The 17816-nt window shown below is 50.1% G+C and overlaps 1 protein-coding gene across 1 annotated transcript in view; it reads right to left on the minus strand.

The window, feature by feature from the left end:
• Positions 1 to 2572: 2572 nt before the first annotated feature.
• Positions 2573 to 17816, minus strand: part of LMNB2 (lamin B2) — a 29337-nt gene continuing 14093 nt past the window's right edge. The window contains exons 3-12 of the mRNA XM_066343076.1: positions 16481 to 16637; positions 16168 to 16293; positions 8364 to 8534; positions 8151 to 8276; positions 7671 to 7891; positions 7111 to 7393; positions 6930 to 7037; positions 6225 to 6344; positions 5845 to 5958; positions 2573 to 5194 (exon numbers count right to left, since the gene is read on the minus strand). Coding sequence (XP_066199173.1) covers positions 5153 to 5194; positions 5845 to 5958; positions 6225 to 6344; positions 6930 to 7037; positions 7111 to 7393; positions 7671 to 7891; positions 8151 to 8276; positions 8364 to 8534; positions 16168 to 16293; positions 16481 to 16637 — 1468 coding nt within the window. The 3' untranslated portion in view covers positions 2573 to 5152. The remainder of the gene's footprint in view (positions 5195 to 5844; positions 5959 to 6224; positions 6345 to 6929; positions 7038 to 7110; positions 7394 to 7670; positions 7892 to 8150; positions 8277 to 8363; positions 8535 to 16167; positions 16294 to 16480; positions 16638 to 17816) is intronic.

Below are 17816 nucleotides of genomic sequence, written 5' to 3' on the forward strand. Positions count from 1 at the left end.
CCTCTTAAGTTTGGTCAGCATCTTTATGACTCTGACACACCTGGCAACCACTGGGGCTGAAGCTTGAATCAGCTGAGCTATCCTCAGCACCCAGGGCCGACACTCGAACCAATCCAGCCACTGGCTGCAAGAGAAGAGGGACAGAAGGGGAAGAGGGAGGGGAAGAGAAGCAGATGGTCGCTTCTCTTCTGTGCCCTGACCTGGAATCAAGCCTGCGGTGTCCATACACTGGGCCAGTGTTCTATTCACTGAACTAACTGGCCAGAGCCTCTTTGAACCTTTTAAGCAAATTACTTTTTTCTTTTCTTTTTTTTTTTTTGTCAATTGTAGAAACATTTACTTTGGTAGTTTAGAATCCATATAACGTTCTATAATGTTATCCATTGATTACATGTCCCCCTTGTATCTAAATTAAATTCAAATTAAAAAAATAAGTTTAAAGGATTTTAACAGCTTAATAAGTAGGAACACAATTAATGACAATTAAAATATTAAACAACTTGATTACTTTTTTTTTTTTTTTCTGAAGTTGGAAACGGGGAGGCAGTCAGACTCCCACATGCACCTGACCGGGATCCATCCGGCACACCCACCAGGGGGCGATGCTCTGACCCTCTGGGGCGTCGCTCTGCCGCAATCAGAGCCATTCTAGCGCCTGAGGCAGAGGCCACAGAACCATCTTCAGCGCCCTGGCAAACTTTGCTCCAATGGAGCCTTGACTGCAGGAGGGGAAGAGAGAGACAGAGAGGAAGGAGAGGGAGGGGTGGAGAAGCAGGTGGGCGTTTCTCCTGTGTGCCCTGGCCGGGAATTGAACCCAGGACACCCGCACGCCAGGCCGACACTCTTACCACTGAGCTAACTGGCCAGGGCCATTACTTACTTTTGTTTCTTTTCTTTTTTTTTTTTTCATTTGAGAGCTAGTAAGCATGAATTTGTTCCATTTATTTATAAATTCATTGGTTTTCTTGTATGTGCCCTCCTGGGGATCAAACCCACAACGTTGGCAAATCAGGACAATGCTTCAACCACCTGAGCTACCCAGGTAGGGCTCCTTAAGATTTCTTTATGGGCCTGACCAGGCGGTGGCACAGTGGATAGAGCATCGGACTGGGATGCCGAGGACCCAAGTTCGAGACCCTGAGGTCGCCAGCTTGAGCACGGGCTCATCTGGTTTGAGCAAGGCTCACCAACTTGGACCCAAGGTCGCTGGCTCAAGCAAGGGGTTACTCGGTCTGCTGAAGGCCCACGTTTAAGGCACATATGAGAAAGCAATCAATGAACAACTAAGGTGTCGCAATGCGCAACGAGAAACTGATAATTGATGCTTCTCATCTCTCCGTTCCTGTCTTTCCCTGTCTATCCCTCTTTAACTCTGTCTCTGTAAAAAAAAAAACAAAAAAACTAAAAGCTCACCAGCCTGAACCCAATATCACTGGCTCGAGCAAGGGGTTACACCTGACCTGTGGTGGCGCAGTGGATAATGCGTTGACCTGGAACGCTGAGGTCACCAGTTCGAAACCCTGCACTTGTCTGGTCAAGGCACATATGGGAGTTGATACTTCCTGCTCCCTCTCCCCCATAAAATGAAAATTTTTAAAAAATTAAAAAATAAAAGGGGGTTACTCGGTCTTCTGAAGGCCCGCAGTCAAGGCACATATGAGAAAGCAATCAATGAACAACTAAGGTGTCACAATGCGCAACGGAAAACTAATGATTGATGCTTCTCATCTCTCCGTTCGTCTGTCTGTCTGTCTGTCTGTCCGTCCATCCCTCTCTCTCTCTCTGTCTCTGTCAAACAAATAAATAAATAAATATTTCTTTATGGGTTTTTTCTTGTGCTTTTATCTGAAAAATATCTTACCTTTTTAACTTTGTAGGTAGGTTTATAAGAATTAAACAAAAAGCTCTCTCCCAGTTGTGAAAAGTGGCCTAATATGGAAGTAGACTGGAGGCTACGTGTGCTGGGGGTTTGGGCAAGTCAGTAGGAACTGAGCTGGTGCCTAAGAATTGGCCCAGTTGTGTGTAGTAATGCTGTGATCCCGCTCGCTCCCACTGTTCAGGCAAAAATAGGCTTAGGAAAGATATGACTGGAAACATAATGTAGTGACCTTGCAGGTAGGTCAAAACCCCTGAATTGAGCCCCCACAGCTCTCTGGTTGTACAAAGTGGCCTCTGTAGATAGGCTGGGTGTGCCAGGAGGTTTTGGCAGGTTTGTAGGAGCGTAGTGGGTACCTACGCATCAGCCCTAGCTATTGTCCCTTTGTTTGGACGCAGAAGGCTCTGGGCAACGCAGGTGGGAACCGTTGGTGCTCTATGCAAGTGGAGGGGGTGCTTACAAGCCGAGGGTCCCCAGCCTTCTGTTCATCTCTGCCTTGTCAGCTGCTCACTTGGCCCTTGGTTATCTCAGATGAATAACTGTTGTCTGTGTACATATTTGAGTTTGCAACTGGGAGGTGGGAGGCCAGCCTGCCACTGCCTTCCCAGACCCCTCTGTGGCTTTCACTCTAGGAAGGCCATTGGCATTTTAGCAGTTGGACTCTAATAGCCCTGGCCTTAAACTCAGAGGCACAACTTAAAAGCAAAAATGTTTATTGGAGTGTTGTACAAAAGTTTCCAGTCAGAAAATGTATATTACAAAGCATTGGAGGAAAAAAGAAACCACACATTTGGCATGCATCTTAAAAACCACCAACACATGTCTGAAACAAAAGTGTACACCTGCCGCCCGTTCTGGAAGCTGACTCCACTGAATGTTGTGAACAGACATCAAACCTTTCAGGTAAATTCTGCCTCTGCCGGCCTGGAGGAATGTTAGTCCCGCTTGTTGCTAATGTGAACAGAACTGCAGGGTCTCTGTGTCAGAGCTTCAGTTAGGAAACTAGCTGAACGTCATGCCCCAGGTGAGCCCCTGAGCCTGGCTCTGGACCTGGTACACTTGCCCAGTCACCCACCTGCAGGCCGCCTCCTCACCACTGCTGCCCACCCCCAGTCTGGTGTTTCTCTAGGAGGGGTGCTGGGTTCAGTCACCTGACGGGCTCAGACAGAGGCATCACTTCTGTATCACTTTAAGTGGCTTAAAGCTAAGCTTGTTTAAGGACACGTGCACTGTTTCCCAGGCCACAGCAAGCAATTTCACATTGATTTCTGCTCCATGTTTCCAAATACTTGATTACCACTGAGCATCACCACCCTGCCCATATGAGCACTTCCTAGCTCCACCTGAGGCCTCTGCCAGGAACCAGGGGGACCCTGGGTCTGCGGAGAGGGCAGGCCCTCTCCCTTCCTATCCACATACACAGCTGTGCGAGACTGTTAGCAAATCACAAACTCAAATTTCAGGACACAGTTCTGATCCCCCAGATTCCCAAAATATGTCACTGGATGTCACTGTCCCTTCTGTTTGGGGCACCAAGACCTGCCCTCCCAGTGCCTCATTGCAAACTCTCCAGACCCCCACGGGCCAGCGGTCTTGCTGTGGGGTGTGTGAGTGAGACCCCACCTTGGGCTCAGCATGTACCCCCAGGGAAGGCTCAGGCAGGCTACAGGGTGCTGCATCGCCAGGCCAGGGAAGTTCTCAAGGGCCCACCAGAACCTTTCAAGAATTGTTCTGGTGACACACTTCCCTCCACGGCCTGAGAATTTAGGGTGGCCACGGGAAGAACTCAGACGTAAAGCAAGAGTTGTGGCTGAACTCTAGACTCAATAGCACATTTAGGTTGTCAGCCACTGGGGCTCTCCTTACCACGGCTCTGGCCTCCACCCCGCCTTGCCATAAGCAATTCCCAAGGAAAGCCAGGCCTGGGGGTGTGCCTCTCCCAGCCAGAGAACCAAAGGGCCAGCCAGCAGGCTGCTCTGAAACTGCCCACCCAGGTAGTAAGCCTCCCAGGCTAAGTATTGTCTTTAAGACTTGAGCTGCCCTTTCTGAAGGAATTTACCATCTGAGGGCTCAGAGCTCACTGAGACAGGCCCTCTGGGGACCGTCCCTGTAACCCTGGCCTGAGCCACTGAAGCAGAATCGGCAATCTGAGTACTGACCAATGTAAAAAAATAAATATCCGTTAAAAAAATAACTTCTGTGTATCTAGGTTGGGGGCTGTAAACGATAGGCTAATGCAGAGAGGGTCAATGGGTGGCCAGAAGCTGGCCATGACATGGAACCACCCTAAAGGGATCAGCTGGCAGTGGCCTGAGTAACATCATTTCAGCAAGAGTTACAGATAGAAGCGAGAATAGCGATATATATGCAGAATATACGAGATGGTGGGAGGCTGGCACCTGTCCCGGGCACGAGGTGCACAGAGGGAGGCATCCAACGGCTCACCCTGAAGTCACTATCTTTGTGACAGGAGGGCAGGAAGTGGTGTTACACCTGGACATGGTCCTGGAACGTGAGACATTTGCTACCAAGGTCGTCACACTTGTCGCCTGTTTACTAGTCTCTAGTAGCAAGTGTCCCTGTCCCTAGGTTTCTTTCTCTCCTGTCCTACTAGTCCTGCTCCAGAAACTCAAGGGTCAGGCAGCCAGAATGGGAACAAGGAGCTTCCCCCATGATGCTCTGATTCACACAAGTGGACAAACCTGCCTGCCACCCAACGCCTTCAGAGCAGGAGTTGCAACAACCCTGGAAGCCAGGTGGACAATAAAACCTGATTCCCAAGTGCTCCCATACCATGTTCTGGTGGAAGGAGCCACCAAACTCCACAGAGGACGCCCCTACCTCCACCAGGCAAAAACCTACACTCTGAATTTGGTTCTTAAAAGCTTAATAACACAAACTACTGAATATCTACAGCTTCTCTGTCTACCTCCAGGCCCAATAGGCAGCTCCCCTCCCATTCTGGCCTGTCTGTAATGAAGGGGGGTAGAGCTAGTACATGGGCCCCTCCAGCCTCCAAGCCCAAACCTGTCAGCCATTAGGTTCCTGGGCTGAAATTCAACCCACAGGGGAAACGGGCACCAAAAGAAGTTTGGACAGTGGCTGAAGGGAGGGTCCACAGAAACCCATTGATGGAATAGAACACAGACCCGCCCCACATTCTGGCAGTTTGCTTAAAAATTCTCTAGAAATGTATGAAGGACTAAAGAAAGCCAATGATATAAAAATAGTTTTCAGTGGCTCTGGGTAAAAGATATGTGATGAGGCATGTTCTGTTCACATCACGCAGCAGCCTCTTGAGGTGGTCCGTGGGTCCCCCTGGGAGACGGAAAGAGAACTGTGGTGAGGAGGGACTAGGAGCTTAAGAAGGTAGCTGGTGGCCCCCAACCCTGCCAAGGGGCTGGACTGAGCCCAGGCCCAGCGCCTGAGCCACCTCAGGAAGCCCAGCCCCTAGAAAGATAACAGGGCCAGTGGCATCAGCCTTAACTACCCCAGTTCCCAAACCTTCCATGTCTCCCTTACCTCTGCTCTAAGCTATACAATACATCACAGTTTTATGTCTCAGACAGAAGTTTCACAACTTATATCTAATATGGTGCGGTCCTAGGCTCTCCAACTTCTCTCAAAGAGCCATTCAGACAATTTCAGACACAAAGTCGTGATGGCAGAGGGCAATCACCTTTCAACACCCCACTCCCAGGGATCCCTGGGATTGTACTCTGAGGTCCACAAAACAGGCAACACCTGAAAGCACTGCTGCTCCCATGCGGTCTCCAGGTACAAACTGCAGGGCCCAGCAGAGCCGGGAGCGGAGGGGCCTGGGGGGTGCCAAGGACCAGGCAAGGCCAGTTGTGCCCACAGCTGCAGGAGCCCACATAAACGCTGGGGGTCCAGCGAGGAGGGCCCATGGGTGCATGTGTGCGTGAGTCTACATGTATGTACCCGAGTGTGTCCCCCAAGGTCCCTACCTGCTGATGGAAAAGATCCTCCTCACCAAACTCGGCTCCCTCCTCTTCTCCCTCCTCTCCATTCTCGGTCTCCCGAACCACAGAGGACTGTTTCACGGTTCTGATGGCCACTTCCTGTGTAAGACAAGAGTCATGGTCACTCAATCCCTTAGGTGCGGGCACTTAGCCCACATTGGTGGCAGTTAACATGCTTGGACAGGGTGTCACCACAATGCAGAGTGCCATCCGGGGACCAGGCCCAGGGCTGCCTTCACTGGCTCTGCTGGCCTAAGCTCCACCCCAGGGCTTCAGCACCAGCTGACGGCTGGTATGGGGTGGACAAAGGAGGCCCCAGGACTGAGGCAAAGGAAGCCCACATACCCCAAACTCCAGGCACTCACCTCCCCGTCAGCATTGACCAGGACAGTCCGGAAACTCTCGCCCGTGCCCCAGCTATTCTGACTCTTCCACACAAGTGTCGAGGGGGGGCTGTGGGCCACCCCTGAACCAGCTGCCCACACCTGGGGACACACAGGAGGGCCTCACATCAATGCTGGCTCTAGTCCTCGTGCATGTGCCACTAGCCAGTCCCTTTCACAGCCCCCCTTTAACGCCCCAAGCGTTTAATCTTTCCAGCCTTACTGGGTCCTCCCCAGGTATAATGATCACCACAGTATGGAAGAAAAGACTGAAATTCCCAATGGCCAAGGGCACTCATCTTGGCAAACAGGATGAGCTGGGATCTGAAGCAGGTCAGCTCCAGGGCCCATACCCACGACTGTTACGTTTCTTGCCAGTGCCTGCTGGCCAAACAGCCTGGACTCAGATCTATCTCCATGGGATCCTGGCATGACACTTAGGCATTCCAAAGAGCTCCACGGAGGGCTCAATGGAGTGATGATGGCACACAGGTGACTTGTAACATCAGGCAGTTGTTCTTAGAACCAGTGCTTAACCACTACCCCAACCCCACCAAGCCAGGTCCTGCTTCTCCAGATCCCATCTCACAATCTGTCACCTACGTGGTTGCTGCTGCCCACTTCCTCCAACTGGTGGCCACTCTCCCTATCACCCCATAACCCACCTGCCCTTCTGCAGTCACCTACCGTGACGGTCTGGCCAGCGCGTAGCACGTACTTGGGTGTGAACTTGTAGGCAATCTCTTCCCCTTCTAGGACCTGCCTCTTGATCCTCCAGTTCCCCAGAGACTGGTCCTGCAAAGGGGACACTGCCTAACACAGTTCTGAAAGACCCAACCGGGGGCCCCCCAGGATCAAGGCCCCTTACTTTGTCTGAGCTGTTCTTTAGCTGCACGAACTTGCCCTCCAGGTCAATCTCCTCAATGCTGATGCTGCCCGAGGCCGAGGCCTGCTGAGCCAGGTGGAAACTGCTGCTGCTGCTACTGCCACCTGAGCTGATGCCACTGGAGCCTGTGCCTGGTGGCTCCTCCGCCTCCAGACGCCTCCGCTTGCTGCGGCCTGAGCGCCTGGTCATAGACACACTGCTGCCGCTGCTCGAGGTGGCCCGTGAGATGGTGACCCGTGACGATGGACTGGGGGACAGTTTCAGCCTGGGGGGAGTGCCAGGGGTGACTAGTGGTGGCAGCTGAGGGCCTGTTGGCCCAAGGTCACACCAAGACAACCCGAACAGTGCCAGATGGGCAGACTCACCAGCCTGTCCTGACCTGCCCCCGGCTGCCCTCTCCTTACCCCTCTCCTAAAACCCCACCATACCCCACTTCCCACATCATTCCAACCCACCACTCCCCACCAAATCCTGTCCCGTTCCTCCTGGCCGCGCACCCCCTCCTCACCCCACTACGTACTTCTTCACCACCCCTCACCCACCTCTCCTCCTCGCCCTCCAGCAGCTTGCGGTAGGCACTGATCTCCATGTCCAAGGCCAACTTGACATCCAGCAGCTCCTGGTACTCGGCCAGCTGCTGCTGCATCACGTCCCTCATTTCTGTCATCTCCAGCTCCTTAGCATCCAGCATCTTCCGGAACCTGTCACGCTCCCCAGCCATGGCCTCCTCTAGCTCTCGGATCCGGTCTTCAGCTGCACTAGCCTGGGGAGGGGTCCGAGGGCCCGGTCAGGGCGGCCTGTGTGCGTCATGAGGAGAAGCCCACCCAGCTCTGGGCTAGAAACAGAGATCAGGCCTGGAGGGGATGGGGTCCAGCAGCTGGGCAGCCTCACTTGGCAAAAGAGAGATAGGACAGGGATGGCCAGGTGCCTGATCTTCAAGGTGGCATTTACCACCCAGAGGCAGGAGGAAGGACCCTGCTGGGGTTGGGGGACTAGGGAAGGTGGGGACCCCTGTGAGTGACCTGCTTCTGGAGGCCGGAGAGCTGGTAGCTGAGGGACTCAACCCGCATGCGTGCCTCCTTCAGCTCCTCACGGGCAGCGCTGGCAGCCTTGTCATTCTGGTCAGAGCTCAATTTGGCATTGTCCAGCTGAGGGGACAGAAGAAGGGGGATGAGGCACCAGATGTGGGGCAGGAAGCCACCTGTACTTTCCCACCCGTCCCTTCCCACCCACACCTTAGCCTGGTAGGCTTGCTCCAACTCCAGCTTGTACAGCCGCACTTGCTCGTCATGCTGGCTGCGCAGCTCCTCCAGCGCCTGTGCCATCCGGAAGTCATACTCCTGTTGCCGGCTGCTGTCCACCTCCACTAGGTGCCGCTCGTGCAGGCTGCGCGTCTCCCGTACCTCCTGGGGGCAGAGCAGACCTGCTGAGGCAGGCAGGATGCTGGCAGGCTGAGGGTAACCAATCCCAGCCCTGCCATCGACCCATCTGCTCACCAGTGGCCTCCAACCCAAGTGCCAGATGTGAGCGAGGGCAAAACTATGCAAACAGGAAATCTCTGGGGAATTGCCCTGGTTACTTGTTCACAAATTATCATCAAATTCACATTTCACATTATCAGAAAGGACACGGCCCAAAGATTCCTCTGATGATGAATGGACAAACAAAATGTAGTCCATCCACACACCAGAATACTACTCAGCCATGAAAAGGGGTGAAGCACTGATACAGGCTACAACATGGATGAACCTTGAAAACATAAAGCTTGGCCTTGCCGTGGTGGCACAGTGGATACAGCGTCAACCTAGAGCTCCGAGGCTTGCCCAGTCAAGGCACATTTGACAAACAATCAATGAACAACTAAAGTGAAGCAACTATGAGTTGAGCCTTACCTGTGGTGGCACAGTAGATAAGGAATTGACCTGGAATGCTGAGGTTTGCTGGTTCAAAACTCTGGGCTTGCCCAGTCAAGGCAAACATGATACTCTCCCCCCACCCTACTTTCTAACTCGCTTCTCTCTAAAATCAGTAAATAAAATCTTTTTAACTGAGTTGAGACTTCTCATTCATACCCCACCCCTCTCCTTTCTGAAAAATCAATAAAATCTTTAAAAAGAGAAAGGAAACATGAAGCTCAGTGAGAGAGGCCAGACACAGAAGGCCACATGGTATCTGATTACATTTATGTGAATGCCCAGAGCAGGCACATTCACAGACAGGAAGAAAGTAGGGGATTAAGAATGACTGTTGCCCTGGCCGGTTGGCTCAGTAGTAGAGCGTTGACCTGGCGTGCAGAGGTCCCGGGTTCGATTCCCGGCCAGGGCACACAGGAGAAGCGTCCATCTGCTTCTCCACCCCTCCCCCTCTCCTTCCTCTCTGTCTCTCTCTTCCCCTCCTGCATCCTGGGCTCCATTGGAGCAAAGTTGGCCCAGGCGCTGAGGATGGCTCTGTGGCCTCTCCCTCAGGCGCTAGAATAGCTCTGGTTGCAACAGAGCAACGCCCCAGAGGGGCAGAGCATCGCCCCCTGGTGGGCATGCCGGGTGGATCCCAGTCAGGCACATGCGGGAGTCTGTCTGACTGCCTTCCCGTTTCCAACTTCAGAAAAATACAAAAAAAAAGAGTGACTGTTAATGGGTGCAGGGCTTCTTTTGGGGGCAATGGAATATTCTTTGTGTATGTATGTATGTGTGTGACAGAGACAGAGAGAGGGACAGATAGGAACAGACAGGAAAGAAGAGATGAGAAGTATCAATTCTTTGTTGTGGCACCTTACTTGTCCACTGATTGCTTTCTCATATGTGCCTTGACCAGGGGGCTACAGCAGAGCGAGTGATCCCTTGCTCAAGCCAGCGACCTTGGGCTCAAGCCAGCAACCATGGGGTCATGTCTCTGATCCCATGTTCAAGCCAGCAACCCCGCACTCAAGCTGGTGAGCCTATGCTCAAGCTGGATAAGCCTGTGCTCAAGTTGGCGACCTTGGGGTTTTGATCCTGGGTCCTCTGTGTACCAGTCCAATATCCACTGCGGCACTCCGTGGTCAGGCTGGAATATTCTATTAAAGGAGAAGGTTGCTCAAGCTTGTGAATGTACTAAGAAACCACTCTAAATTATACACTTTGAAACTTTATGATATGGGAATATTTCAATAAGGTTGTTATTAAAGAATTTCTGCCTGTGGAATCATAGACATGATTGTCCCTCTCTCGAACTCTCTCACTGTCAAAAAACAACAACAACAGGCCTGACCTGTGGTGGCACAGTGGATAAAGCGTCAACCTGGAATGCTGAGGTCACCAGTTCGAAACCCTGGGCTTGCCTGGTCAAGGCACATATGGGAGTTGATGCTTCTTGCTCCTCCCTCCCCCTTCTCTCTCTCTCCTTCCTCTCTAAAAATTAATAAAAATTAAAAACAAACAAACAAACAAAAAAAAAAACAGCCTGACCAGGTGGTAGCGCAGTGGATAGAGCATCAAACTGGGATGTGGAAGGACCCAGGTTCGAGACCCCGAGGTCACCAGCTTGAACGTGGACTCATCTGGTTTGAGCAAAACCTCACCAGTTTGGACCCAAGGTCGCTGGCTCAAGCAAGGGGTTACTCGGTTTGCTGAAGGCCCATGGTCAAGGCACATATGAGAAAGCAATCAATGAACAACTAAGGTGTCATCACAAAAAACTGATGAGTGATGCTTCTCATCTCTCTCCGTTCCTGTCTATCTGTCCCTATCTATCCCTCTCTCTAACTCTGTCTCTGTTAAAAACAAACAAACCGCCTGACCTGTGGTGGCGCAGTGGATAAAGCGTCGACCTGGAAATGCTGAGGTCACCGGTTCAAAACCCTGGCTTGCTTGGTCAAGGCACATATGGGAGTTGATGCTTCCAGCTCCTCCTCCTTCTCTCTCTCTGTCTCTCCTCTCTCTCTGTCTCTCCCTCTCCTCTCTAAAATGAATATATATATAAAAAAAAGCACCTCTTACCTAAGAGTGTGCCCCCCCCCAAAAAAAAAACCAAACAAACCAAAAAAACCCCACCCCAAAACAGAAAAGGAATGCCAACATCTTAATGCAGTGAGTGAGAAGACCCCTTCGTCTCTTCCCTAAAAGCCACAGCAAGACTGACAACTAACTCAACAAAGGATCCTTGGTCCAGCATATAAAACACATCTGAGAGATCCATGAGTAGGGACATCTGAAGGTCACTAACTGGAACAAGCAGGGGAGGGAAGGGGAAGGATGGAGGGGGCTGCAGGTGTGGTGGTGCTGGAGGAGTCCAGTCGCAGTCCCCACACAGCAATCAGGAAGTAGGGGGTAGAAGCCACCCACTTGAGTGGCCACTGCTCATTTCAGCTAAACCTGGTGACAAAGGTAGAGATGCAGCCCTGCAGTGCAGCAGCTGTGGACTAGGAAACGGCAGTTACTAGCATGGAGGCAGAGCAGCACTCATAAAGGCCCTCCCTTTGCCCACCACTGGCCCACCCATCATAGCAGATCCCGGTAGGGGGAGAACCCAGTAGAGGCAGCAGAGACATCTCAGATGGCACACTCTGGCAGCAGCAGGTTTCAAGAAGGCAGCGCTGGAAACCTGCAGGCCTGGAGCCCCACCTGACCTGGATAGAGGGGATACCCACCAACTTGGGCTATATGGGGCATTTTCCATGACCCAGATAACACTACCCCACCCAGACCCCAGAGGTGTCCTTGTAGAGGTGACAGGAAAACAAACTTATACTATCACACTTCCAGCTGGAAGAGAAAAGAACACCTGTACTTATGAACCTATCAAACTATTAACACCAAAGCAGTATCTAAACAAGAGTTCACTGCCCAAATACACAGAGAAACAATCCATCGGGTACCATGACAACCAAGGGTATCACACTCCCTAACTTCAAACTATGTTAAAAAGCCACAATAGTCAAAACAGTATAGCACTGGCAGAAAAAGACACAGACTAATGGGACAGAATCAAGAGCCCTTAATAAGCCCATTCATACAGACAACTAATGTTCAACAGAGTAGCCAAAAACATATAATGTACCTGAGGAAAGGAAAGCTTCTTCAATAAATGATGCTGGGAAAATTGCACAGTCACACGCAAGAGTGAAACTAGACTGCTGACACCACACACAGAAACAATCTCAAATTGGATTAAAGTCTTAAGTGTAAGACCTGTTAATATATAATATAAAGAAGACAACATAGACACTAAACTTCTGGACCTTGGTGTCACACAAGTTTTTGTGAACTTGACTCGAAAGCAACACAAGTAAAAGAAAAAATAAATAAATGAATGGAACTACAGCAAACTAAAAAGCTTCTGCACAGCAAAAAACCCCAACAAAACAAAAAGGCAACCAACAGAATGAGAGAAGATATTTGCAAACAATACCACCGATAAGAGACTATATACAAAATACATAAAGAACTTATACAGAGCCTGACTAGTGATGGCACAGTGGATAGAGTGTTGGTCCGGGACACTGAGGTACCAGGTTTGAAACCCTGAGATCACCAGCTTGAGTATGGAATCATCGACATGATCCGATGGTCACTGACTTGAGCCCAAAGATTGCTGGCTTGAAGCCCAAGGTCATTGGCTTGAGCAAAGGGTCACCATCTTGGCTGGAGCCCCCAACATCAAGGTACGTATGAGAAACAATCAATGAACAATTAAAGTGCCACAACTACAAGTTGATGCTTCTCATCTGACTCTCTTCTTGTCTCTCACTCACCAAAAAAAAAAAGTAAGTACACGCTATGAAATATATATATAAAAAAAAAAACTAATACAGCTTGATAAAAAAAAAATCCTATTAGCCTGGCCTGCGGTGGCACAGTGGATAGAGCTTCGACATGGAATTGCTGAGGCCACAGGTTCGGAACCCTGGGCTACCTGGTCAAGGCACATACGACAATCAATGAACAACTGAAATGAATCTTTAAAAAAAAAAATCCTATTAAACAATGAACTGAGAACCTGAACAGACACTTCCCAAGAAGACAAAGAAATGGCCAATAAACATGAAAAGATGCTCAATGTCTGCCTGACCAGGCAGTGCCGCAGTGGATAGAGTGTTGGACTGGGATGCGGAGGACCCAGGTTCGAGACCTTAAGATCAACAGCTGAGGCCCTGGCAGGTTGGCTCAGTGGTAGAGCATCGGCCTGGCGTGCAGAAGTCCCGGGTTCGATTCCTGGCCAGGGCACACAGGAGAAGCGCCCATCTGCTTCTCCACCCCTCCCCCTCTCCTTCCTCTCTGTCTCTCTCTTCCCCTCCCGCAGCCGAGGCTCCATTGGTGCAAAGATGGCCTGGGCACTGGGGATGGCTCCTTGGCCTCTACCCCAGGCGCTGGAGTGGGTCGCCCCCTGGTGGGCGTGCTGGGTGGATCCTGGTCGGGCGCATGCGGGAGTCTGTCTGACTGTCTCTCCCCGTTTCCAGCTTCAGAAAAAAAAAAAAAAAAAACAGCTGAGCGCAGCCTCATCTGGTTTGAGCAAAGCTCACCAGCTTGGCCCTGGCCGGTTGGCTCAGTGGTAGAGCGTCGGCCTAGCGTGCGGAGGACCCGGGTTCGATTCCCGGCCAGGGCACACAGGAGAAGCGCCCATTTGCTTCTCCACCCCTCCGCCGCGCTTTCTTCTCTGTCTCTCTCTTCCCCTCCCGCAGCCAAGGCTCCATTGGAGCAAAGTTTGCCTGGGCGCTGAGGATGGCCCTGTGGCCTCTGCCTCAGGCGCTAGAATGGCTCTGACTGCAACAGAGCAACGCCCCAGATGGGCAGAGCATCGCCCTCTGGTGAGCATGCCGGGTGGATCCTGGTCGGGCGCATGCGGGAGTCTGTCTGACTGCCTCCCCATTTCCAGCTTCAGAAAAATACACACACACACAAAAATTAAAAATAGACCTACCTTATGAGCCAGCAATCCCAATTCTGGGTACTTATACAAAAAAATCCAAAACACTAATTCAAAAAGACAAAACAGCCTGACCAGGCGGTGGCGCAGTGGATAGAGCGTCTGACTGGGATGCGGAAGACCCAGGTTCGAGACCCCGAGGTCACCGGCTTGAGCGCAGGCTCATCTGGTTTGAGCAAAAGCCCACCAGCTTGAACCCAAGGTCGCTGGCTCCAGCAAGGGGTTACTCGGTCTGCTGAAGGCCCGCAGTCAAGGCACATATGAGAAAGCAATCAATGGACAACTAAGGTGTTGCAATGCGCAATACAAAACTAATGATTGATGCTTCTCATCTCTCTCCATTCCTGTCTGTCTGTCCCTATCTATCCCTCTCTCAGACTCACTCTCTGTCTCTGTAAAAAATAAATAAATAAGTAAAATAAAAAAGACAAAACACATGCACCCCTATGCTAACTGCTGTATTATTTAGAATAGCCAAGATATGGAAGCAACCTAAGTGTCCACTGGCAGATAACTGGATAAAGACATGGCACATACATATGATGGATATTACTCAACCATAAAAAAAGAACACAATGACATCTTGGCATTTGGAACACGGGTGGACCTACAAGGTATCAGGCTAAGTGAAATAAGTGAGAGAAAAGACAAATACCATATAATTTCACTTATGTGTGGAATCTAAAGAATGAAACAAATGAATAAATTAAATAAAAAAAAACCCATAGTTGCAAAGAATAAGATGGTGGTCACTACAGGGGAAGGGGTGATGAGAATTGAAAAACTAAACTGTAGCCTGACCAGGCGGTGGTACAGTGGATAGAGCATTGGACTGGGATGCAGAGGACCCAGGTTTGAAACCCTGAGGTCTCAAGCTTGAGCGCGGGCTCATCTGGCTTGAGCGCAGGATCATAGACATGACCCGATGATCGCTGGCTTGAGCCCAAGGTCACTGGCTTGAGCAAAGGGTCACTCGCTCTGCTGTAGCCCCCTGGTCAAGACACATATGAGAAAGCAATCAATGAACAAATAAAGAGCTGCAACAAAGAATTGGTGCTTCTCATCTCCCTTTCTGTCTCTCTGTCCCTATCTGTCCCTCTGACTCTCCCTGTCTCTGTCAAAAAAATTAATTAAAAAAAAAAGAAAAAAAGAAAAACTAAACTGTAAATTATATATCTGATAAGGAATTAACACTGCCATTCATTCTCTGGTTGGTTTGAACATTGAGGTCTGTTTAACCATGACTTTCTGGCACATTCAATTGATTCAACCATGCACGGAGTCTATCTGTGACACTGAAGTGGGTGGGACACTTGCAGGTCACTTACAAGACTTATTTTATAATACTGGCCAGAGACAGAATTGTCACAAAGGCCTTAGTTTGCCAAACTTTTCTGATAAGAATCACTTTGGTGCATGTATGCACACACCCACCCGCACCCACACACAGAATCAGAACTAATCCTAAAGTTTTAAGAAACCATAATAGACACCAAATAGCCAAAGATATTTTGAGAAAGAACAAAGTGGGAGGTATTATGTGCCCTGAGATTAAACCATACCGTAAAGCTACAATGATCAAAATAGCACAGTATGGGCATTAAAACAGACACATAGAGCCTGACCAGGTGGTGGCGCAGTGGATGGAGCGTCGGACTGGGATGCAGAAGACCCAGGTTTGAGACCCCGAGGTCGCCAGCTTGAGCGCGGGCTCATCTGGTTTGAGCAAAGCTCACCAGCTTGGACCCAAGGTCGCTGGCTCAAGCAAGGGGTTACTTGGTCTGCTGTAGCCCAGGGTCAAGGCATATATGAGAAAGCAATCAATGAACAACTAAGGTGTCGCAACAAAAAACTTATGATTGATGCTTCTCATCTCTCTCCCTTCCTGTCTGTCTGTCCCTAGCTATCCCTCTCTCTGACTCTCTCTCTGTCTCTGTAAAAAAAAAAAAGAAAAAAGGGGGAACAGAACAGAAAGTTCAGAAATAAGTCCTCACTAATATGTTAAATTAATTTACAACAAAAGAGGCAAGGATATACAATGGGGTACAGACAGGCTCTTCAACAAGTGATGAAAAACTGGAGAAACATATGCAAAAATACGAAAATGGACCATATTCCAATAGCATACAGAAGGCTCACCTCCTCAAAGACGCTCTTGCGGAAGTCCAGCTCCTCCTGCAGGCTCTGACAGCGGTTCTCAAGGTCCACGCGCATCAGTGTCTCCTTCTCCAGCTGCTTCTTGGCCACTGCATGACCGTCTTCTGCCTGGGAGATGTAGGACAAGCTGGGGTGACAGTCCGTCTTCTGCACTCACCTGTCTGGCTCCTTGTGCCTACGGATCTCCTTAAATACACAAACTTACACCTGCAGGAGACCCTTGCCCACTCTGGACCCTCATATCCCTGCCAGCTGAGGCCTCCCATCGCCACACTGGGGCCTGCCCGGCTCCTACCTTGGCCAGCTGAGCCCGGAGCTCTGCCACATCGTTCTCAAGGCCACGCTTATCACTGAGGGCAGCAGCCAGCTCAGCCTCACTCCGGTGGAACAGGGACTCCAGGTCCTTCACACGGCCCTGGGCCACTGTGAGCTCGCCATCCTTCTTCTTGGAGCTGAAAGTAAAGAGCAGAGGTTAGCTGGGAGGGTTGAGCAGCTGTGTGGCTGGAGCCTAGGGAGGGACAAGGACAAGTTTACTTCTGCCTTTGAGCCCAGGGCCCTTTTGCTCTTGGGGTTTAACCCAGCCCCTGCTCTCTTGTGTAAGGGGCCCTCGCCTATAGGCACAAAATAACCCTTCCTCAAACCTGCCTGGCACCATCAAAACTCTGTCAACCTAACAAATACAAGTATTCAAGAAATGTTTGCCTGACCAGGCAGTGGCGCAGTAGATAGAGCGTCGGACTGGGATGCAAAGGACCCAGGTTCGAGACCTCAAGGTCGCCAGCTTGAGCGCGGGCTCATCTGGTCTGAGCAAAGCTCACCAGCTTGGACCCAAGGTCGCGGGCTTAAGCAAGGGGTTACTCGGTGTGCTGAAGGCCCACGGTCAAAGCACATATGAGAAAGCAATCAATGAACAACTAAGGGCTCGCAATGAAAAACTGATGATTGATACTTCCATCTCTCTCTGTTCCTGTCTGTCTGTTCCTGTCTATCCCTCTCTCTGACTCTCTCTCTGTCCCTGTAAAAAAAAAAAAGAAAAAAAGTTCAAGGCATGAGTTTTTATGTCCTTTTCTGAGAATTATAATCACAAACAAGGATCATTAAGGCCAGAACTCTGATTTAATTTATTAATGTCATAAATTAAAACCCTGGCCTTTGAAAAATTGATATCCTATGTAAGCTTTAGCTATTTCACACAGGACCACCTGGTATTCTAACAGAATTATCTCTAATATCAAATATTTAAGACGCCAAATGGGCCTGACCTGTGGTGGCGCAGTGGATAGAACGTTGACCTGGAACACTGAGGACGCTGGTTTAAAACCCTGGGCTTGCCCAGTCAAGGCACCTACAGGAAGCAACTACTATGAGTTGATGCTTCCCACTTCTCCCTCTTTCTCTATCTTCCTCTCTAAAAATCAATGAAATCTAAAAAAAAAAGCTTACATGCATTAAAAAAAAAAAAAGATGATAAATGGATTCTTTAACATGCAACTCTTAATAGCATGAACTTTAGGCTCATACATTTCTTACACAAATGTTCTTGGGGTTGAAAGCTTACCCACCTTTCCCCCAAGGAACTGTGTAAACCATCTCTAGCAATTGTAGGGATACCCAGAGTCTCCCCCTTGGCA

The sequence above is a fragment of the Saccopteryx leptura genome, chromosome 1 (genome assembly GCF_036850995.1).
Source record: "Saccopteryx leptura isolate mSacLep1 chromosome 1, mSacLep1_pri_phased_curated, whole genome shotgun sequence".
Lineage (NCBI taxonomy): Eukaryota > Metazoa > Chordata > Mammalia > Chiroptera > Emballonuridae > Saccopteryx > Saccopteryx leptura.